Genomic DNA, 23743 nt, shown 5'->3' with positions numbered 1-23743 from the left:
AGGACTCCTCTGGTTCCCATGGTCTTGTGCCAATGGTCGTCGAGGTGATGAGGTCTTCACAAGGGATCTGTCATTCAGGGCTATAGAAGTTATCTCCATCTGATCTGGGTATGGACTGGATCCGTATGGCTTTGTTGACCTCAGAATAAGAATGAAAGAGACTAATATTACTGTGGATGCCATTCTTCTTACAATGTAGCGAGTACATCGGGTGTTATGGGAAATGTTCCCGGTTCCGGTTGACGTAATTAATGCAGCCTAACAATCCTTTAACGGATTTGAAGGATTTTGTGAAACGTTTGTAATATGTGATGGAATAATAGTTTAAAGGGGTCATCGGATGCTACATGCATTTTTACGAGTTGTTTGAACTGAACTGGCAGTGTGTGTACACAACCACCCTATAATGATAAAAACCCCCCCAATGTTTTTTTTTTTTTTTATCTAGTAAAATCTTTACCCCTTTCTCAAATCGAGCCAATCTCAGATGCCTGTCTGTGTGACGTCACAAAACAGGCCCCTCCCGCAATTGTTTGATTGACAGTAGCGTTTCAGCACAGACTGGACTGGCGTCCTACCTTAGACCCGCCCTGAGTGAGCTGTCATCAGTCCGCCATTGTTTCACCGCCGGACCAGATGTAGACAAGAATGGCTCCATAGCGATTGAGATGTTCTGTTATTGGATGTAATAATGAACATAGCAGTCGTCATTAAATGCGTCTATGTTCGCGCGAATCATTCGTGATCCAGCTTCACCTACAGAAGAAGTGAGTATAAGGTTTTTTAATGAATCTTTGCAAATCGCCTTTCCTAATAATGTGCTAATTAGCAAGTTTCACGATGAATGCGGCTAAAGTAAACAGTTCCTCAGAGAGCGGCTCGAAAGACAGGGGCGGGGTCAGCAGAGCTCATTAACATTTAAAGGAAAATGCTACAAAACGGCTTGCTCTGAAAAGAGCTGTTTTTTACGGTAAAAAAGGTGTTTATTTACACTACCATTGAGAAATTTGAACCAAACTGTGTTACAGACTTTTCATTAAGACCCTAAAGAATCATATCAACATGTGGAAAATGGGCATCCGATGACCCCTTTAATGATGTGATAAATATGTTTGAATATGTTTGTGGTGTGCAGGTGTGGTCACTGTCAGCGGCTGCAGGGAACGTGGAATGAGCTGGCAGATAAATATAACAGTATGGAGGCTCCTCCAGTGTATGTTGTGAAATTCGACTGCACAAAAGACACAAAGTTTTGCTCCAGTGAACATGGGATCCGTGGATACCCAACGTAAGCATTACTTCTCCGTTAGTAGTACTGTACGTAACAAAAAAAAGACACATTTTAAGATGCTTCATGCAGAATGACAGTAAAATGATTTAGATGTTGTGTGTGTGTGTAAAACATTTCATATGCATGATTTATAATCACCTGACAGTCATGTGCCTAAGGTAAAAATTATATGTGGTTTGATTAGTCATTGACTGACTAACTCTGTGTTTGCTTTACAGTCTGAAGTTGTTTAAACCTGATCAGGAGACTGTGAAGTATCAGGGCCCGAGAGACCTGCAGGTGCTAGAGAGCTGGATGCTGAAAACCCTGCAGGATGAACCGGAAGTAAGATCATAAAACTGCTAAAATATTTGTATGACTAGAAACATATTCTTATATTGGCTTTTAAAAGTGCTTTGTGTAATACATGGACATGGTCAAGGTGTAATTCTAAAATGTCACAATATTACAGCACTTCTTATTTGGTCTTTCCCCATCTCACCCCAGGAACCTCAGACTGAACCCGAGCCACCCAAAGTCCCTGAACCCAAACAGGGCCTGTATGAACTCACAGCCACAAACTTCAAATCACACATCTCTAAAGGTAGTAGTAGCCCACAACCCATTTTAACAATATTTCAATTTTGATTGACGATTCATTTGTTTTACAAAGTAATGATATAATATTTTACGTTATGATAATTGTTTTTTAATACCACTATGTTGTATCAGCTTGGGTTGATTGTTTAACTTTATTTAGAAGAAAATTAGCTTTAGTCTTTTTTTTATATTTGATCAAGTTCTCTACAGCTTTGTATAACTGTTAAGTTACAAATTCATCATCTTGAAAGTGAAGCATTTAAACAAAAAGTCACTACTTCACTGTCACCCTGCACACATGGACACACAGTTAAGGAAAATGTGAAAATATAACAACATTTTAAAATAGACTTTTCCATGACTGAAAACATCATGACATTAAATACAATCTTGTAATCAATAGTAAATGTTTTCTATATTTTGCTGTAGTGTGTCAGTAGGAAATATCAGTTTACATTTCTAAACATTTCTTTTGCCATTAATTGTAGGTAGGTAGGTTGTTATTATTATTGTTTTGTGTGTGTCTGTAAATTATAAGAGCTCCTGCTTTTCTGCACTTTCATTGAGCACTCATCAGGATTTTAATTGGGGTTCTGTTATTCCCGTAAGGTTCTCTCTATGACAATAACTTTGCCAGAAGAGGTGAATTATGGTCTTGGCTTTGGTACAGTTTCAGCCCTCTTCTCAAACACCCTTTAAATGTTACATGTTCCGTCCGTTAGCCAAATAAATGATTCCTGTTTGGAGGAGAGGCAGGAAATGATGCTCTGGCTTTTACAGAACTGTTTATGTCTCCCAGCTTCAGATGTTGGAAGCACATGTTAATGATGTTGCTTAACTCTAATAACCAAAAGTTTTGCTTATACATCTTCATTTAATGTACACATCATGCTAAATTAATATATTTCCACATTTCAGGGCTGTACTGTGTACACATAATTCACACAATTTGTGATGTTTCTTGTAACATCATTGTGGGTGGCATGACTGTGAAGTAGTTTAGCCGTGAGATGACACTGTAAATTTCCTTCTCTTCGTGCATAAATGTGCAGTCTGCACTGCAGCACCACATTTTCTGTAATCTGCGATCATTTTGATCAGTTATGATTAAAGCCATTATGTAGTCCATGTTATCCTACTTGAGACATGGGTTCTTGTTGCATTTTGAGGCTGTAACCCTGCAGTTGTCTTCTACAGGTTCTCACTTTGTGAAGTTCTATGCACCGTGGTGTGGGCACTGCAAAGCCATGGCTTCAACATGGGAACAGCTCGCCACCAGCTTTGAGCATTCAGACACCATCAAGATCGGCAAGGTGAGAGAGGCCATTGTGGTTTCTCTCTTGTTTTTTTCTGTATTGTAAATTGACTTCTGTTTTCTGATATTTATATATTTTGCTTGCTAAAGGTTGATTGCACACAGCACTATGAGGTGTGTTCAGATAATCAGGTTCGTGGTTATCCCACGCTACTCTTCTTCACTGATGGAGAGAAGGTAAGAATATCTAGAGTGGAATCATTTCTTAAGATAAATATCAGTGTGTATACATGCTGTTGTTCAAAAGTTTGAGGTTGGTAAGATTTGCTAAAGAAGTCTCTTATGCACACCAAGGCTGCATTTATTTGATTAAAAATATAGTAAAACTCCAATGCTGTGAAACTGCAATTTAAAGTAACTAAATATTTTCCATTTCCATATGTTAAAATCTAATTTATTCTTGTCATGCAAAGCTGAATTTTCAGTACTCCACTCTTCAGTGTCATGTGATCCTTCAGAAATCACTCTAATATGCTGATTTGGTGCTAAAAAAAAACATTTATAATCATCAATATTGCAAGTTGTACTGATTAATATTTTTTTTTGTGGAAACTGATGAATCGAAAGATCAAAAGAGCATGTAGGCTTTACTGTCCCTTTTGATCAATTTAATGCATCCTTGCTGAATAACTTAATACAAAAAAAAATGAATAAAACTTAATAAAAAAAAAAAAACATTACCCCAGATGTTACCCTGTTTTTTCATTTTCAGATATTCTGTTACTTTTTCTATGCTTCCTACATCCTCACAACCATGGAAGGAAATTCCTGCACTATTTTTCACTTGTAAAACTGTAATGATCCCATATAATCAAATCAAACTGTAACCAGTGTTGGGGGTAACTGGTAATGAGAGTTACGTAATCAGATTACTTTTTTCAAGTAACTAGTAAAGTAACGCATTACTTTTTTAATTTACAAGAAAATATCTGAGTTACTTTTTCAAAAAAGTAATGCCAGTTACTTTTTTTTCCCATTTATAGACTGACAGCTCTCCTGTCCCCATATTGGGAGAAATCGGGAGTACAGAGGCGTTGTGTGCATTGTGTGAACATGATGTTACTGTAGTTCTAGACTAAATGTGAATGTGCATTAATTCATCCCACTCACAAAAAACAGATTTAGTATTCATCAAAATGAATTAAAACAGTGAAATGCAAACTCAGAATATGACACAAACCTGCAATAAATATGTTAAATAACACAAATGTATCTAATCCCATTTTATTAACCAATATTTTTGCTGCTGACCTTTGATGATCCAGTTCAACCATACTAACAAGCAAAAATGACTTCAGAGAAACTAACAATTGTGCTTTGTTTTTTTATTGCTGAAGAGTGTTTCTTCTCCTGCGTTCTACTGTACAGACATGATTTTACTTTTGCTTCAGCCTGAGGTTTATTCATTACACTTTTTGGTGTGAAAGGGCTTTTATATTATCTATAAATAGAACTTCTTATATTAAAAACAATCAAGCCCTGCTTATATTTAAAAAGTAACGCGAAAGTAACGCAAAAGTAATATAACGCATTACTTTCCATAAAAAGTAACTAAGTAACGTAATTTGTTACTTTTTAGGGAGTAACGCAATATTGTAATGTATTGCTTTTAAAAGTAACTTTCCCCAACACTGACTGTAACTATATGTCATGAATAAAGAATGTTAACCTAAGTCCATTAGTTATCATAGTGTTTACACTAAACAGTAACGGTAGCTGTGCGCATGCTGTATGTTTTCAGATTGATCAGTACAGAGGAAAACGTGATCTGGATTCATTTAAAGAGTTTGTTGATAGTCACATGAAAGCTGCAGAGTCTAAAGATGAACCTGCGGAAGAGGAGGAGCACACTCACGAAATCCCACCCAGCGCTGAACCTGACAAAGAAGAGGTGTGTGTCTGTTTTAGTTTTTGCACAATACAGGTTTTGCTTTCGATTTCCTGCTTGGCACCATAGAGATTTTATTCGTTTTTGTGTGCGGGCAGATGTTTGAACAGCGAGCTGCAGACTTGGGCCCTTAGACACAAATCTGCATCTTGAAACTGAGGTAGTAATTATGGGCAGAGCAGCTATTTCCTCCTGCTGATGCAAATGTGCATGTGTGCGTGCGCGTGGGTTGGTGGGCCGGAGTGGAAGGGATGGGCGGGGAAATTAAGGGCTGTTATTTTGCTTTGTTAATTGGCTTTCCTGTCTAAGCTTGTCTTTTATAAAGGGATTTTGGCAGGCTGGAATTGTTGCATGGCTAAAGAGTGTCCCTTAAGAGCTTTGTTTCCGAGTTCTTGCTTTTTTTTTTTAGTTGGAGGAAAATTTTAAAAGCTTGTAAACCGTTGCTGATACCTTTGAGATGAGACCTTGCTCTTAAACAAATGTTCAGAACTGGTGTTGTAATTAAGGAAACCATCCAGTGAGAGGTATTTAAACTTCAGCAGGATAAGATCACCAGCGGAGATTCTCTAGGGGTTGTACTATGAGTATGTTCTGCCTCGTGACACATTTTGTGCTATTAGTGTAATTAACACATTAGTTAACGAGAAACATGATATAAAAGTTACATGCAACCAAAATGTGCTGCAACTAGTGTTGTTTTAGTTTTCATCTAATACTTTTATTGCAGCTTTATTTCAATTAACATATGTTTTTAGATTTAGATAATAACCCTGAGCAGCATTAACATTTTAGTGATCTTAATACACTTTTAATTTGTGCAGTAAGTCTCCTAAGGTCTTTAAGTATTTTTCAGGATGTGCTGCCTTTGGTTTCAACTCAGTTAACAAATATGGCAATGGAGTTTAGAAGTGATTCATTTCCACAAATCCATTTTAGTACTATATATTTATGCAGCTTGCAGTATGAACCAGAACATGGTGTAATTGAAATTTCAAAAACACTACAGGTATTATTGATTTTTTGCCAATATAAATGGTTCTAAAAGAAGCCAAAGCAGGATCAAGTGGAGTGATACTAAAAGTGACAAATTTACTGCAGTTACAGAAAAAGTATCATGTCATTTGTGAAGTAAAATTAGAGGACCAGATCTAACTGTTATATATAGGGATGAGTGAATACTTTAAAATACTTTAAAAATGGAACCTTGGTAAGTGTTTTTGTTTTCCATTTAAATATCTAAAGTATAGTATAAATGAAAGAAGTTCCTGATAAGCAAAATGGCTTGACTTTTATTTTATTTTTTTAGAGAGAATGTACTTTTGATTATACCATAGTCTGTCTGAGTACTCTATTCTGATTGGCTTTAAGTTGTGTGTTAAGTGTTGCAGTTGCAAAATGCAGTTTATTAAAAAATACATTGTTGTTTTTCTTGACGGGTAAATTTAGATTTTTTTCAAGTAACTAGATTTGTTTGTATGTATTTATTTATTATTAAATATTAGTTTATTAAATGTTTTGAGTTTTAAAACTGCACAATTGCTGTTTTCAAATGGTGATTCAAATGTTCAGATACGTACAATTTTTGTTAAAGGGGTCATGAAATGCATTTTTTTTTTTCAAACTGAACACTGTCAAATTGAACCTGATGTGCACTTTTTCAGTATATAACTACTTGAAAAAATTGATGGATTTCAAATCCAGGCATTTTAGAAGGGTAGAGAAGAATAGTTTATATTTTTAAACTGGGGTGTTAGTTTTTAATTTTGAAACTAGCAGTAACTTCTTATGTGTAATAAATATCACAAACACTTTGATTCTCCATTTAATGATTTTAAGCTACATTGCCAAACCCTGCGCAGTGACAGACTCCCATGTTTGTGTGTACATCCACGTGCACGCACACAGTGTACTCCCCTCCCCTATCTGTGCCTCTTATCATCTTAATGTTTCCTTAGTAGTTGTTCAGCGACTCACGCGATGTGTGTTTAAGGTGTGGTCACTGCAAGAACCTGGCCCCTACCTGGGAGGATCTATCTAAAAAGGAGTTTCCTGGTCTGACTGATGTGAAGATTGCTAAAGTGGACTGCACCGTGGAGAGAACGCTCTGCAACAGATACTCTGTGAGTGCAGCTCATTTAGTCTGGAAATCCACTGATGGGTGGCAGGGAGAGTAACTAAGTCTTGTGGATTGTGGATGTTTGAGGGATGGGGTCAACATAACTTCATATTAGTGGCAGAGAGTTTTTTTTTTTTTTTAAATTAGGACATTCTTTAGCCTGTTCCAAAAAACTAGTGTGCTGCCTTGCTGTCTACTATGAATAGGAAATGTAACAAATGTTTCCATAAAGATTACAGCTCCATTCCGTCTAAAGATTCTAGTTACACTTACAAATCCTTCCATTAACGATTTTTGTTTTAGTACTTTTGATAAAGCTTTTAGCTAAGAGTCCTTTTTTTACTGCATACACTGCATATACAGATAACACAATAAGAAGTCTACTTTTATTAGTTTTATATAACTTATATTTATATACAAACAAACATAAACGGAACCTCATAACTTGAATTATTTGGAGCGCTCTACATATGGTGTGACCTACTACTTCAATTGACATTTTGAAGTGTGTATCCTGTTCACACATTACTATCCCTGAGTTGTGAATGGCAGTGAAATGACGAAAATCAGAAGGTCACATGGCAAAGCCAACATAGTGGATATAGTGCATCCAGATTTTGTTTAGACAACTTACATTCATGCTATAAAAATATTTTTTTTCCTTTCACAAAGTTTATTCCAAATGAAATGTATTAGCCACTAGGGCTGGGCGATGTGGCAAAAAAATAAAATCTCAATTTTTTTTCAGAACATTTGACCGATTCTCGATTTTTAAGATGTCAACTTGAAAATGTAACTACTGGTATAACACCAGTAGACTAACAATAAATGATTTGTAAAAACACTGAACAGCAGCTTTCAGCCTGTCCTCATGATGCAAACATGAAATATCATACATAGTAGTTCTTTACAGGTTTTTATTCGGTTACCCTGCTTTTCCATTGTTTTTTCTATGTAGACATGGAGGCGTTTGACTGTTGTGCTCGTGTCTCTTGCAGCGTCTCATGCATGAAACGGCATTCTAAAAACACGGCGCTCAAGTTAAAAGAAGTTCAGCTCCCATCTTCCTGCATTTATTCCTATTCCACTGCCCGCGTCGCATCTTTGTCAACACAAAAGCGCATTCTGTGTGAATGGCACCTTATGGTCCTTCACAGAGCGAGTCACGTGAGTGGTTAATCACGTGCGCAACATGCGGTTGGGTCATTGTTTTCTCTTTACTGTTAACATTGGCATATTGTCAAAGTGTCTAATTCTAACATTTGGTAATATTTCTATTCAAAACCGTGATTCCTCGATTTATAAAAAATTAAATCGTGGCAAAACATTAAATTAGAATTAATCGATAAAATTGAAAAAAATCGCCCAGCCCTAGTAGCTACTCAGACTGGATGCAGTTTTGGCTTGGCTTCATGTTTAATTACTACACACAGTCATAATGTATGTAAATATTTGATCATTGTTTTTTTTATAGGTGCGTGGATACCCAACTCTCCTGATGTTCTGGGCAGGGCAACAGGGGGAGGAGCATAATGGTGGGCGGGACTTAGAGAGTTTGCACAGTTTTGTACTGAAACAAGCGAGAGATGAGCTGTAACTCCTCCCTTATTTTCCATCTCACAACACATCCTCCACAAAGCAACACTACCTACATTTACCATACTGACAAACAGACTGCTTTTTCTTCATTTCTGTCCCTCACCTGCTGAAGTGAGGACCATCTCTTCCACATGATTTCATCTCGACCAGTTGATGAGATTATTAGCAATTACAACCACAGACTTTTGATTTTGCCCTTTCTCCCTTAAAAGAACAGTTGTATGATGTAAAGAAAATGACACTTCCATTAAGATCATTAAATCATTTAAGGTGCATATTTCGTAAATGTCAAATGTCAGTTATATTTGAGGGAATTCAGCTTGGTTTGCTATCCAATAAGAAAATATGACCTCAGGGAGACCATGTACCATTTAAGAAAACAATGACATGTACCTGCTGTGATTTCCCTTTTACTCCATTCAGTATAACATACTATATGATACACACTTGCAAACAGCACTTTGACCACATACGTGGTCTTTCTATTGGGGTTTCAAATGTTTCTGTTGTGGTCTTTAGGTTTTGAATAGGTTGTATTGTTCAGAGGATAAAAAAAAAAAATCAACCAGGCTAAGGTAGTTTGTTAGTCAAACTGGGAGACCTGCTTAAACCAGCAACGGTTCAGATGGTTTGCCATAAGTATCAAACCAGGCCAGTCTTAACCAGCTTAATGGCCAGCAAACCACATTCGGCTGGTTTAACCAGATTTCTTCAGTAAGGATGACATTTGTTTAACTACTTTTGGTTAATTTGTCTTATAAAGCTTCTTGGTGTATAGGCATATGAATGGAGCAGAGCCATATCAGATCCCTAATGCTGTTATATAATACTTTTTTTTTTTAAATTAAATTTCTCAATACTCAGCAAGGTAAAAATGCAAAATCGATCATATTTGCTGTATAGTGACCGTTTATGGAAATACGGTTTACTTTGAAGTACATTAGAGGTTGTGAAACGTTAAAGGAGTTATGGTACAGTATTTTTTCCTTATTGTTTATTCTGCAGATGTAGCTTTTTTGTTTTTATTTTTCCCGTCATTTTTCCTTTGACTAGATTTGTCTTTTTAGACTGTTAGAAACTTTTTTCCCCTCCCTGATGCTTTCTTGATGGCTTTCACATGCAGTCAACCACTTTCAATGTTATTAGTGAACTGCTTAAAACACTAGCGTGGCCCGGTATCATTTCTTGAAGAACACTGATTGAGTTGTATGTCTTCTCTGATGCTCTCCACTGGCTTCATTGATTTAAACAAATGTAATTTACATATTTCCTTTCAAATATTCCCACACCGATATGTTTTTTTTTTTCTTTTACTGGATCTGAAAGAGAAGGAAGGGAAAAGCAATCAGAGAAACCGCATATATTCAGTGGAGTCTTTATGAGAGGCACATGATCAAGGCCGACCTCAGTGAAAAATGCAGTATTTTTGTCCTGTGTGAGAGGGGTGCACTCACTGCGTGGGGGTTTTTGTACAAAAAAGGCACATTGTGACACATTTCATAATAAATTGTCTTTTTCCAAAAATAGCAGTTTTTAATTTTTTCTTTACTCTTGTTATGTGATGGTATATGAGTCATAAAATGAACAATAAATAAACTGTAAAATGTACAAGTATTTACACACAAGCATCCAAAAATGGTTGACACATGTAAACAGCAGTTTGTGGGAGGTATGTGATATAATTAAGGATATGAATTGTAAAAAGTTGACATTAATTGTACCCTCAGAATCAATTCTTGGGGCGGAATTTGAGTACAGCTGATTAGAATTGCCTACTGGCAACCAATAGTACGACCTAATACCAACTAGTGATGTGACCCCTGTCAGTGTGAACCAGGTAGTCAAGGTTTGGCTGTTTGGCATGATCTTGTTGGTCTGTTGGGGTCCTGTGTCAGGGAGATGAATGGGAGTGCAAACAGCATTAAAATTAGCATATTTTCTGAAGCGTTCCATTCACATCAGTGGAAGAATAATGATGTTCCAAAACTATAAATGTAACCAAATTATTTGGTTTCAGTATTCGTATTAAAAAATGAAAGCGATTATCGATTCCCAAATTACAAACCAGGGAAAAACAAAAGATATTGCTATAATTATGAAAATAGACACATATATATATACTCTGTCCAGAGAGATTTGTACCATTAAGCGGCTCACAGTGGGAAAAAAAATAAATAAATGGACAGCTGCATATTAAAAGTTTGACAGTAAATAGACATGAGCTGGTGCAAAATCCACAGCCCATGTGAGGACAATGGCAAAGAATAAAATTTTGTTGCTGAAAAACAAATTATTTGTAGGTCCTCATGTCTTATGGGAAGTTTTGGACGTAAGCCATTCGAGGTGCAGGTGTTGCAGGGAAATTATAGATCTGTGGTGTCAGATGGCATCAAATAACAGTTCCATCCTTGGAACGGCAGTATAATGGTTCCGTTCTTTGAGTTCTGTTGAAGTGTGTAACCACTCGCTCTGACTCGCTGATGCAAACCACAGGTAGTGCAGAGCAAATATTGAGAAACTTAAAATAATTTGAGTTTTTGAGACCCAAAATAGAGTCCTGTGGGTTTAAGTGACTTCATCAAAAATACAGAAAGCAGTAAAAAATATCCTGTTGTGATTTCTGTGCTTTGGGACAAAGTAATTCATAAGTTTTAAATCTTAAAGAGGTCATATCATGAGGAATCAAAGTTTCCTTTGAAATAAAAGAGCTACTGTAACTTTCAGAACTCAAATCGTCTATTTATATTAGGGAGGAAGTTCCTGAAAGCTGCAAAAAAAAATTATTTGTTCTGAACTTCTAGAAATTTCAAACATCAGAAAGATACAATGTCTAGTCCTAAAGGCACAGCAGCAAAAAGTATCCCATTTAATTCCAAGGGTCAGCGTGAGGGTGGAAAATAGTCACGAAGAATTGTTTTGACTGTTTTGTAACACAAGTGAACCTCAGAAAAGGAAATTATAACGTGATGCGACCCCCTTTAAATATTTGGTAAGTGACACATTTTTAAATACAGCATTTTAGCTCACAATTTACATTTTCTTTGTGTCTTTGATTTAGACTTAAGGCATCAAGTTCATTTTCTGTTTATAGATTCACACGAACATCCTCTTGGCAGTTTGTAGGATCCGAAATGTCACGTCAAATGGCCGTGTGTGGAAAGATGAGAAGCAGCAAACCTGGATCCACCGTCAAGACATTCTCTCACATTTGTTCATAATGCTTGCTTTTTGTCTGTCTTATTTAGTTTTGTCAGTCCTCATAAACATTTGTCTCTGTCTCTGCGGTGCAGCAGTTGGGCAGGACGGCAAGTGTCCCTTGTGTTAGTGGCAGCCGCATGTGCGCACCACCATGTTCTTGTATTTTTTCAGAATGACATTGGAGTTGTCGTCATAGTAAAGCACGGAGATTGCATGCAGTTTGGTGGGAGCGCAGCATGGCTTCGGAACGTTCTCTGGATTCATTAGATGGACCTGAAAAGTGGAGCAAGATATCTTTTACACTCACTGTGGTGAAACAAACTTTAAAAATACTTGTTCTCCTAGGTCTGGTGTTTATTTTATTAATCATGACTCACCAGTGTCTGTACTATAGCATGATTAGTAGCATTCATATGAGCGTTTAGGGGAAATGAGCATTCTCCATCACAGTAGTTTGCTGCATAACCCTCAGGTGCAATAATCCAGTCCTGATGAACACACATATTTAAATCAAAAAGGCTGCTCACATTAAAAAATAATCATAAACTAGATTCAACACTCGTTCAGGATAATTAATCGTTTGTTTTCCACTGAAGGCTGCTCCAGTTTGAGATTTGTAATATTGAGCATGCACATATCCTTCATCGTTACCTGCCAGCCCAGTTCTCTGAAGCTGACGTACAGTTCATGCTTTCTGCAGGCGGTCTTCTGATCACTGCTGTTGTAATCTGCTATTCACAGAGAAGAGAGACATTAACGTGTGCTAGGTTACAGTATAACATACTACATGGTAGTCAAAGGGATCCCTTGTGAAAAATAAGTTTAACTGTACTGATGAATGTGCTCTTGTAGTGTTTAAATGTTAAAAGTATAACTACTTAATAAAAGGCCACTTAAGAGTACTTAGAGTACACTTCCATGTGTCTTAACACACTTAAGTACACATTTAAAACATGTACTTGGTAATAATGTCAATTTAAAAGTTGTGCTTTAAAGTACATTTTTGAATAATGTTTTAATAATCTTTTATTGTGCTTTAAATAAGTACACTTATTTTGATGTGTTAACATACTAAAGCACATGTAAAGCACTTGATTATAATTTGAACTGTAATATGTGCTATTTGATATTAGTTGATATATTTTAATTGTTAAAATTGGAACTTCATTACAATATTAAGTGTAAATACAAATATATTTAAATGCATGACACACAAGTATTTTATGTTACCATAATTGCTTGGTCAGTACATCCAACAATATACTTTGTTCAAAGACAATAGACAGAATTACAGGATCAAATTACATCTAAAGTTGTACCTAAGTCCTACATTAGTGGGTCAAAAAGCACTCTTAAGTTCAGCTGATTGCATTTAATATACATTTAAACTATAATGCATTTTCATTTGATTGAAATTAACTTGCAATTAAGTGTCTGTAACATCACACTGAAGTATATTTATTTAAAGTATATTATTTCCATAAGAAGTACTCTTTATAAAAGAACCCAAATTGCAGAATGACAGCCTCATCTTTCACCTTCATTGCATCTTTTTTTCCATACAATGAAAAAAAAAAAGGTGACTGGGTTGTATTTTTAGCCTTACATTTCCTTTTGCTTTTGTGCTCCATGTAAGCAGAGATCGGAAGTATTTTAACTAAATGTATTTTGTAATTTGTATTTTGCTGGACAAAAATAAATAATAAAATAAAAAAATCTAAATACATTGAGAGACAGAATTGAAATACTTAAAATACTTTATCAAGTAGGTTATTTTATTCTCAGATAATACAATACCTTTCTTCACCTGTGTTAATAGCACTGCCAGCTATAGCCTATCATAGTTTTTGGCTAGATGCAAATTAATCATATGACATCCCGTTGGATCCATAGGCGGAGTCTTAAAGGGTTAGTTCACCCCAAAATTAAAATGATGTCATTAATTATTCACCCACGTGCCGTTCCACTCCTGTAAGACCTTTGTTCATCTTCGGAACATAAATGAAGATATTTTTTATGAATCCGAGAGCTTTCTGTCCCTCTACAGTCAGCCATGCAGCTTACACATTCAAGGTCCAGAACGGTAGGAAAGACATCATTAAAGTACTCCATGTCATTAAGTACATCAAGCGATCTAATTTCATGAAGCAACATGAGTGCATTGTTTGCGCAAAAAACAAAACATAATTTACCACTTTATTTACGAAAATATCCAAACACATCCGTTGTGGTACTCTAGTGAATACTCACTCATGTGCGTTGTGTTGACGAGTATTCTATCGCGTAAACACAACACAAATGCATTGTGATGCTCTCATGAACGCACAATGCAGATCAATATTTTCATAAAGTTGTAAATTATGGGGTTTTTTTAGGCAAACAAAGCACTTGCGTCGCTAAATGTAATTGAGGTTACACCACTGGAGTCACATGGATTACTTTGACAATGTCTTTCCTACCGTTCTGGGCTTTGAATGTGTAAGTTTGTGTTGCTGCCTATGGAGGGACAGAAAGCTCTCGGATTTCATAAAAAAAATATCTCCATTTGTGTTTGGAAAAGGAATGAAGGTCTTATGGGTGTGAAACGACATGAGGGTGAGTAATTAATGGCAGAATTTCCATTTTTGGGTGAACCATCCCTTTAATTACTCCATCATGGTTCCATCTTCCAACTGGAAAAAACAACAACAACATCAACAACAATGAAAGAGGCTGTTTTGGTGCTCAGTGCAAACTGGCTAATTATGTACTAAAATATATACTCATCTTCATATCAGATATTGCTCACTGAATGTTATTACAGGACAGAAGGGAAAGCTGTGCTCTACAACTATGCTTGCTATCTGACAAGTGACGTTAGCTAGCTAGCTAAAGTTAGCTACTTGTTTCTATGGACAAAATGAAATATTTAAAGGGGCTTTATGAAATAATTTTCAAGTATTAATCGTTTTTTATTGCCAATGTGTGAACAGCATGCAACGAAACTTAAAAAATTACAGCCTGTAGACTAATTTTTATGTGAAGGACTCAGGGCAGTTTCGCTGGGAAAATCCAAGGGAAACTATCATAACAGTGTAACTTTAATGAACCTGATGTCGGTGAATCACATTGGCCATCGGTCGCATTACTATGGAGTGTGTGCAAGAGCATGAGCAATAAGTTGCTGACCACAGCTCACTTAACAGCCACCTGTGTCGCTAATAACAAGGGTTTCTGAATTCTACATAGAGCCCTTCAACAGCTACATATCAGCATTTTAGGAGTTAATCTGTACTGTTGACAATGAGCCATCCTCTTGAGTAGGATTAGGCGGTATGACAATACAGTTTCGCAGGACTGCTTAATTTTTGAAATGCTGATAAAGAAACAATAAAGGAGCGATAAAGAAACATGAAAAAATAAAGCGTAGACATGCTTGAAGGTATTCAAGTATACACAGTCGGTTGTGTCTTAAGTGAACATAAGAAATGAGAAGAAATATGGATAAGTATATTGGATATATTGTCTAGTGTTAGGGTTAAATTATGTTGTTTATAAGTTGTTCAAGGAGGGGAAAGCACTTCTCTTTTTCTTATATGTGTATCTGACTCCAGTATTGCTAAATGTAATGGCACTGTCTCTTGCACTTCAAATGGTTGCTTGTAATTATTGTTTGTATTTTTGTATTTTCAAATTACAGATTACTTGTATTTTAATTAAATACATTTCTCTCACCACTATTTTGTATTTTAAATTTAAATACATTTGATGAGCAAATATTTGTAATTTGTAACAAAATAATTTATGATGTATTTGTGCTCATCCCTTCATGTAAGAAAGTAAGACACAGATTTGGAACATGAGTGTAAATATTCAAGGAATTTCTTGCCAATCAGTTGAAAAGTATTTGTTGCATTTTTAAAGGGGTCATATGATGCGATTTCAAGTTTTCCTATAATGTGTTGTTTGAACATTAAAGCATGTCAACATATTCTGTTACACCAAATACACCAAATAATGATCTTTAAAATAGCCTCATATGACCCCTTTAACCAATAGGGTGCCTTAAAATGTCATAATTCAAAAGTTGTTGTAATGCAAGTTTGAAGTGAGCCTGCTAATCCTGTCAACATCACACCAAATTTGCTGTGCAACATAATGTGCCCTATTCAAGTAGTTGTCGACAACATTTACAGTTCATTTCAATTATCTGTGCAGCCCCACCCCTGTGTCCTGTTAGCTGCAGGTAGGTTTGAGTTTTCTGAAGGGCAAGGTCATCTCTGGCACTGACTCCTGCTCTGAATTCAAACTCTGACACATTCTTTCCACTGGTGTTCTCATATGCCTTTTTGTTTTGTTTTTTTTATTTTTGCTAAGTGCGGTGGCGTAAGAGAGAAGAGAGAAAGCTATGATATCAGCTCAGGCCAGCTGTAATCCCTTCCTGTTTTCTGAGATCCTGTCCCAAAGAGCAGCACTTTGGCCATCCATAGATCTTGCTGACCAAAACAGTGGCAAGACATTCCATGCAAAATGGGTAGTCAGAAGAGGTGCCTCCTCTATAGCATTCGATCAAACTTACCCCCAATCCCATATACACCACACTTTTGCCTTTTCCAAGAGCATACTTGCTGTTACACTGTTTGTTTTCTTTTTAAACAAGCTGCTGAAGCCTCCCTAATAAAACCATACTGTAATTCATTACTGTAATGACATTATGATGTAAGTTAATTTACTGTGCTTGTAAGATAAAATATAGGGATATGATGATCCAACATGACAATAAAAACCTGTCATAAAATACAGCTAAGAAAATAAATTGATACATGCACCTGTCAGAATAAATGTTTAATGCTTTTATTGTGCATTTAGTAATGTACAGATGTCCAACATTACAAATCTTTATTTCACTTACAGCACACAAAATTTGTTCCCCTAAGTTTGCACAATGGGCTCATATTTGCAGTAAACATATTGTAGGACATCAGATGGAAACCACTCTAGGGAGGTGTCTAAATCACACTAGCTAATGACAGGGGTACCTCAGGGCTCGATGCCTGGCCCCATTTTTCTTATCAATATACACAATATATGCAACTCAGCCAGCCTGACAATTCCACAAAACATCACAGTCCAGCTGGGCTGAATAACACTAACAACGTGCAAGTCAGTCAGGAACTTGGTTGTAGAGTTTAATGATGAGCTTAACTTCACCCACTGCATTGCTTTGACTGCCTAGCCTTGCAGATTTGCATTCTTCAATTTCAGAACTTCCCCCTTGTTCAAACTATTACCATTTCAAGACTAGAATACTGCAATACTTTATTCGATAGCCTTCCAGCTAGCGCAATGAATTAAAATGATTCAGAATCCCCTAATAAAACCATACTGTAATTCATTACTGTAATGACATTATGATGTAAGTTAATTTACTGTGCTTGTAAGATAAAATATAGGGATATGATGATCCAACATGACAATAAAAACCTGTCATAAAATACAGCTAAGAAAATAAATTGATACATGCACCTGTCAGAATAAATGTTTAATGCTTTTATTGTGCATTTAGTAATGTACAGATGTCCAACATTACAAATCTTTATTTCACTTACAGCACACAAAATTTGTTCCCCTAAGTTTGCACAATGGGCTCATATTTGCAGTAAACATATTGTAGGACATCAGATGGAAACCACTCTAGGGAGGTGTCTAAATCACACTAGCTAATGACAGGGGTACCTCAGGGCTCGATGCCTGGCCCCATTTTTCTTATCAATATACACAATATATGCAACTCAGCCAGCCTGACAATTCCACAAAACATCACAGTCCAGCTGGGCTGAATAACACTAACAACGTGCAAGTCAGTCAGGAACTTGGTTGTAGAGTTTAATGATGAGCTTAACTTCACCCACTGCATTGCTTTGACTGCCTAGCCTTGCAGATTTGCATTCTTCAATTTCAGAACTTCCCCCTTGTTCAAACTATTACCATTTCAAGACTAGAATACTGCAATACTTTATTCGATAGCCTTCCAGCTAGCGCAATTAATTAAAATGATTCAGAATCCAGACCAGTGGTACCATCACAACAGGGCATCTTTCCAGAACATTTACACCTACTTGTTGATGAAATGATCTTCGAAGCTCCACCCAAACAGCTGAGTCCCTCAATAACACACAGCACTTCCATGAAAACTTGATACACAACCGTTTACATTACAGCCCCTCTGACCCTCACAACACACATTGAACCCTCAAAGTAGAACTATTCCTCTGTTGTCACTGTACTATATCTTTACTTATAGGTTGCATTGAATAAAATGATATGGTAAACAGTGTTGTGCTGTAACGCCTTACTGTAATTTGATTACTTTTTTAGTAACGGAGTAATTTAACGCGTTATAATTTTCAAAATAGTAATTAGAGTATAGTTACAAGCCGAAGTCTCTATACGTTACTGCCGCATTACATTGCTGACAGAATGCAGTGTTTTATAATCTAGAGATTGTAAAAAGGATGTAGCACACTTACTGTCGAGTCCAGTGCCAGTGGATTAGAGACCTGCCCCCGCGAGACCCGACGCAACAGAGTGCGGCGAGGGACAAGATGAGCGAGTGCTGGTGCCATGCACGCAACATCTGCTTGCTTTAGTTAAAAATAACAGTGTTCTGTGAATGTTGATGCTTTAATAACAAATATTTATCAGAACGTGTATGCTGGGATTTCATAAATCTAATGGAGAAAAAAGTAACGTAACCAGTAATGTAACTAATTACTAATTACTTTTGAAATAAAGTAATCAGAACAGTAACGTGATTACTTTTAAAAGGAGTAATCAGTAATTTGATTACATTTTCAGAGTAACTTGCCCAACACTGATGGTAAATAAGTACAGTAAATGAATAAGAATCAAACCCAGCTGCTTGTAATTTTTTGTTTGTTTATGATTTAACGCCATTCTAACTACCTCGGCTATATTCATGGTGAAGATGCTTGTAATTAAACTAGACATTCTACAGATGCAAACGAATGATAACATTCACAATCACATTTACAAAATTTGTCAAATGATACTTGATAATACAGAAATACTTACTAATAAATTATTTAATTAAAGCAGCGGTTCTCAATATTTAGAACTGACAAAGTTTGCATTGCATATTTTCTGTTTAAATATGATTTGATTATCTTATATAATTGCAAAAAATGATTAGGACAGTTCACAAACATATTTACACAAGAGACAAATGTCATGAAATGGGAGAAACCTATATTTATGTAAAAAAAAAAAAAAACTTTCCTTAAAACATGAGTAATGTAGAGTAGAAATTAAGGCTGTAACTGAAACCACATGCTGAGTGTGTAAGCAAATCTCTGAGGTCATTCTAAGTATTTAACAATCATCCAGTGCTAAGGTGTTTCCCACTTTCACCTTTAAGAGAAGGTTTGTTCAGTCCACTGCTGATGCAACTGGCTGGCAAAAGCTTCTTGGTCTTAAAGCTGTCATTTTATTTGACCAGTAAACATTTTCATGTTCGCACCACAGAAGATAAAAGTTTATCCAACCAATGGAAGACGAGGGCAGTGTTTAAAACCTTTTGAAAGCAGTCATAATTTCTGTTCCTGATGCTAATGGTAAATAAATTAAATTTTTTTTTTTTTTTTTTTTTTACTACTGTTACTAATGTTTATTTTGTTTTCTAATGTTACTTAAGTTCTGACTACTTGTGAGAACTGTTGTACAAATAATTGTTGTAGTTTACAGTAATTTTAGTTGAAAGAGTTAAATATAATCCATATTGACTACAGATTATTTCAAATAATTCTCTTTAAACTATTATTATTAGGTGCTGGGTTTGAAGCTCGGAATATAGTGTGAAATCTCTGGCCTTTTTTAGCACCCAAAGTAAGACCCCTTCTTGTATTTCTCTCACTCTGTCTGGCAGGACTAGGGTAAATATTTACTGAGATAAATCCGCCAGCAGGAGTGGCCCCCAAGCTCTCCCGAGTGGCCTTTTAGTCGGTCCCCCAGGGGTCCCCTTCCTCTCTGATCCCAAGCAGTGAACCTGTCTTTTACAGACCCCCAACTGCGACATTTATAGTCAAGAATGTTCTACACCTAACCACGGACCTGAGAATGAGGCCAAACTACAACCCAAAAATGGCAGATTTTGACACACTAGTTTCACACACAAGCATACATATGACGTCCTGTGGTGTGACATGCTATACTCCGTCTATTTTAAAATAAACAAAGAATATTGTACTTTTTAAAGTTTGTTGTCCAACTTCTTAAACAGGTTAATCTTTTGGGACCTCAAGAGCATGTCTTGGTTATATTTCTCTCCAAAATTCTAAAGGCAAAAATAAGATATTATATTTTGCTTTAAAAAAAGCCATTTTTAGGATCAATACTTACTACCAATAACATTAATATGCCATAGTGTCTATTTTGTCTGGACTGCATTCATCACTGAGAATTATAAACAAACACAGACGTAAACCCCCGGATGTATAATTATATATATATACTATATATATATATACATACTGTATATAATGGAAATCTTAATAGCCTTAAAAAAGGCCTCATCTTTATGCAGAATATAACTTCTTGACTTGGAACTGTTTCTGTGAGATTCACCTAAATATGATGCATCTGTGTATTCAACATACATGAGAGAGAAAAAAAAACATGCATGGATAAACACATTGCATTCACACACACACACACACACACACATACACACACACGTCTGGTTCACTATCCTTGTAGGGTCTGTCCATAGGCGTAATGGTTTTTATACTGTACAAACTGTATTTTCTATCACCCTACACCTAAACCTACCCCACACAGAAAACTTTCAGCATTTTTACAATCTCAAAAATTCTGTATGATTTATAAGCTTCTGTACCCATGGGGACCTCAATTTAGGTCCCCACGGTGACACGAGTCCCCATGAGTCGGTGTGTATTCAGGTTTAAGTCCCCACCAGTGTAGAAAAACCTGTACACACACACACACACACACACACACACACACACACACACACACACTGTTTTGTTTACCTCCACCTTTCCTTTATTTACTGCCACTATTTACAGTCAAGGGCTCTTTAGGAGTAAAGCAGATATTTAGTGTGGAGTTTCATTGAGTGTAAAGGCCAGATTTGCGGTACCCCATAAAGCGCTTCTCTTCCTGCCTGTAAAATTTAATGCCACACTGTTACTGCTGTGAGTGGGTCCTGTGGGCCTCTGGCCTTCGAGTGAAGACCGCTGACTGCTTATCATATGTAGTAATGACAATTAGAAGTCATTTAAAGTGATAGTTCACCCAAAAATGAAAATTCTGTCATCATTAACTCACCCTCAGGTTGTTCCAAACCTGTAAGAATTTCAGCCATTGAATACAAAAGTATGGAGAAAAAATACTATGAAAGTCAATACTACCATCAACTGATTGGTTAACAATATTATTCAACATATCTTTTTTTGTTTTGAACAGAATAAAGAAACTCATTCACGTTTGGAACACGAGTAATGATGACTGAATTAAAATTTTTAGGTGAACTATCCCTTTAATTATTCTACCTTTGACTTGATTCTACTTAATTCTGATTCTATAACAGGTCAAGTAATAATACTTTTAGTATAGTTTTACTAAAATAATGCTAAAATAATTAACCAATAATTAGTCCTAAATACATACTTGATTTACTAATTAAAGGAAGAGGACTGAATTATTTTCTCATTACTGTAATACAGTCATGAGTCATGAATCATATATAGAACATTGGTCCGCATCAGTGGAAGAACACAGATGTTAAAGAACCATTAATATAAATAATTATATTAGCTTTATGACCTGTTTAATTTGACAGTTACAGCCAAAAATTGTCAAAATCACATGCCAAGATACACGTGGTTTCTTGACCAAAAGACAAAAACATGGTAACTGCAATGAAATCTCACAGACCCTCTCTTACAAAAATCTTTTCTTTGGCGCAATTACACAATGACATTCCTGGCGGTGACGGCATGCTGGAGTAATGGACACGGTGTTCAGCATGGAATAACATCCATCCTGGAAAGAGCTGAGGCAGGGAAGCTGTCTCACCCCACTCCCATGATAACTTGAAAGAGAATGCGAGTGCTGTCTGCGTCCATGTGAAGTTTATCTCTCTTCCTGTCTTTCATCACTGTGGTTATTAAACCTCCATCCCCCGAGCTCACCGATGTCTAATTACACCAACGGTAAACAAAAGGAGGGTTGAGAGAGGGGGAGATGAAAAACTGCAGCTGGACAGTGCTGTGTTATTATAATTCTTTAAGCGATACTGTTAACGTGGTCAGGCATTTTAGCCCAGCACCTAATAACAGCTCGGAGGTAATTACAGGTCTAGCACTGGGCTCAGCACATACTGAGCTGAGCTAGACGCTTGTTAACTTCCCTCAGGCCAAAGGCCGGCGCGTTCCCCTGACCTCTAGCTGAGCATTAGTGCTTAATGTGTTGTTTTGTTTTCACAGATCGCCAAAGCTTAAGAAACAGTGTCAAACCTCTAATCACACATAATGTGCTTTGCCTGAATTGGAAGCTCATAGAGAAAGAAAGAATTTTCAAAGGGTGAATCTCCCCAAAACCTTTCAAGAACATGTCAGGGTCATATTTCAGCGCAGATTCAAAAGAAAGAAAAGAAAAAAAATGAAGAATCCTAAATGTCCAGACACACAACATACTTGATAAGACTTTAGATAAGGGTATGTTTTTAATTAATACATTTCTACCAATCATTATATAATTGATATTTTAGTATTTTTCTTATACTATTATAGAATTTATTAAGATTTTGCTTTTATTTTTATATTTTTAAGTTTTCATTTCAATTTTGGTTTTAGTAATTTTGTCATGTGTTTTTGTCATTTTAAAATATGTAGCTGTAATTGATTTTTATTTCAGTTATAGTTACATTTTATTAAGTTTTTCCATCTAATATTTTTATGTATTTTTTCCCAGCTTTATATCTCTCAACAAAATACATTCTGCTCAGCTTCCAACTGATCGATTTGGTACTGAATCATTCAGGAATGTTTCAGCTGCAATGTCAACAGGGCTGTTACAGTTATTACATAATCACATGACTTCATCAATGCACAACATGCATTATGACAGCAACAGACTCTGGGTTCACTTTTTTCACAAATATGATATAATAATATATTTTATGTAATAATTATTACATTTTAAATATGACAATTGTTATCATAATTATAGTTAACATAAATTGGCATGGACATTTTCCAAATGCAAACTAATGTTAAATATTATTTAAAATTATTATATAATTAAATATTAAACAATATTATATTATATATTATTTGTTATTAACATTTATCTTGACTCTAAAATTGACACATTTAAAAAAAAAAAAATTCTTAAACAATTAGAGAGCCTATAAACTAATGCACTTCTGTCTCTCAATATGGGTCAAGATGCAGCGATCACAGGCTGTCTGTTTGAAAGCTTTGATAAGAGGGTTTTCATATTGGAGCCATATGCACTTTAAGAATATGGAAAAGGGAAACTACTCTTTTGGAAGGCCAAACAGAGTAGTTTCACTTTCACAACGAAACAGCATCACACGCCTTGAGTGAGCAGCGGCCTAGAGTATGCGGAGGCCAGCGGGCTTGAGAACGGTGTGGCTGGCGGATTCGACGAAGGAGCATCCGGTGGGCTTGCGGCAACCGCATGTGACGACCCCAGGCTGGACTCCGCTTCATC

General features: G+C 36.1%; 2 protein-coding genes across 4 annotated transcripts in view; one reads left to right on the top strand and one right to left on the bottom strand.

The window, feature by feature from the left end:
* LOC107678545 (thioredoxin domain-containing protein 5-like) overlaps positions 1-9639 on the top strand; it is a 14039-nt gene extending 4400 nt beyond the window's left edge. Inside the window, exons 2-9 of the mRNA XM_016473843.1 lie at positions 1136-1288; positions 1510-1615; positions 1778-1874; positions 3068-3183; positions 3276-3362; positions 4927-5076; positions 7032-7193; positions 8664-9639. Coding sequence (XP_016329329.1) covers positions 1136-1288; positions 1510-1615; positions 1778-1874; positions 3068-3183; positions 3276-3362; positions 4927-5076; positions 7032-7193; positions 8664-8786 — 994 coding nt within the window. The 3' untranslated portion in view covers positions 8787-9639. The remainder of the gene's footprint in view (positions 1-1135; positions 1289-1509; positions 1616-1777; positions 1875-3067; positions 3184-3275; positions 3363-4926; positions 5077-7031; positions 7194-8663) is intronic.
* A 687-nt stretch (positions 9640-10326) lies between these two features.
* The window catches only part of LOC107678510 (bone morphogenetic protein 6-like), a 50098-nt gene continuing 36681 nt past the window's right edge, over positions 10327-23743 (bottom strand). The window contains exons 5-7 of one of the 3 annotated variants that reach the window (XM_016473793.1): positions 12638-12714; positions 12364-12474; positions 10327-12259 (exon numbers count right to left, since the gene is read on the bottom strand). In XM_016473793.1, the coding sequence (XP_016329279.1) occupies positions 12110-12259; positions 12364-12474; positions 12638-12714 (338 nt within the window). In that variant the 3' untranslated portion in view covers positions 10327-12109. Of the gene's footprint in view, positions 12260-12363; positions 12475-12637; positions 12718-23743 lie in introns of all 3 variants that reach the window. The other 2 variants (XM_016473798.1, XM_016473788.1) reach the window with 2 other exon arrangements.

Source organism: Sinocyclocheilus anshuiensis, unplaced genomic scaffold (assembly GCF_001515605.1).
Source record: "Sinocyclocheilus anshuiensis isolate Anshui unplaced genomic scaffold, SAMN03320099.WGS_v1.1 scaffold1781, whole genome shotgun sequence".
NCBI lineage: Eukaryota > Metazoa > Chordata > Actinopteri > Cypriniformes > Cyprinidae > Sinocyclocheilus > Sinocyclocheilus anshuiensis.
Note: the sequence above shows the minus strand (reverse complement) of the source record. Positions and strands in the feature narration are given on the sequence as shown.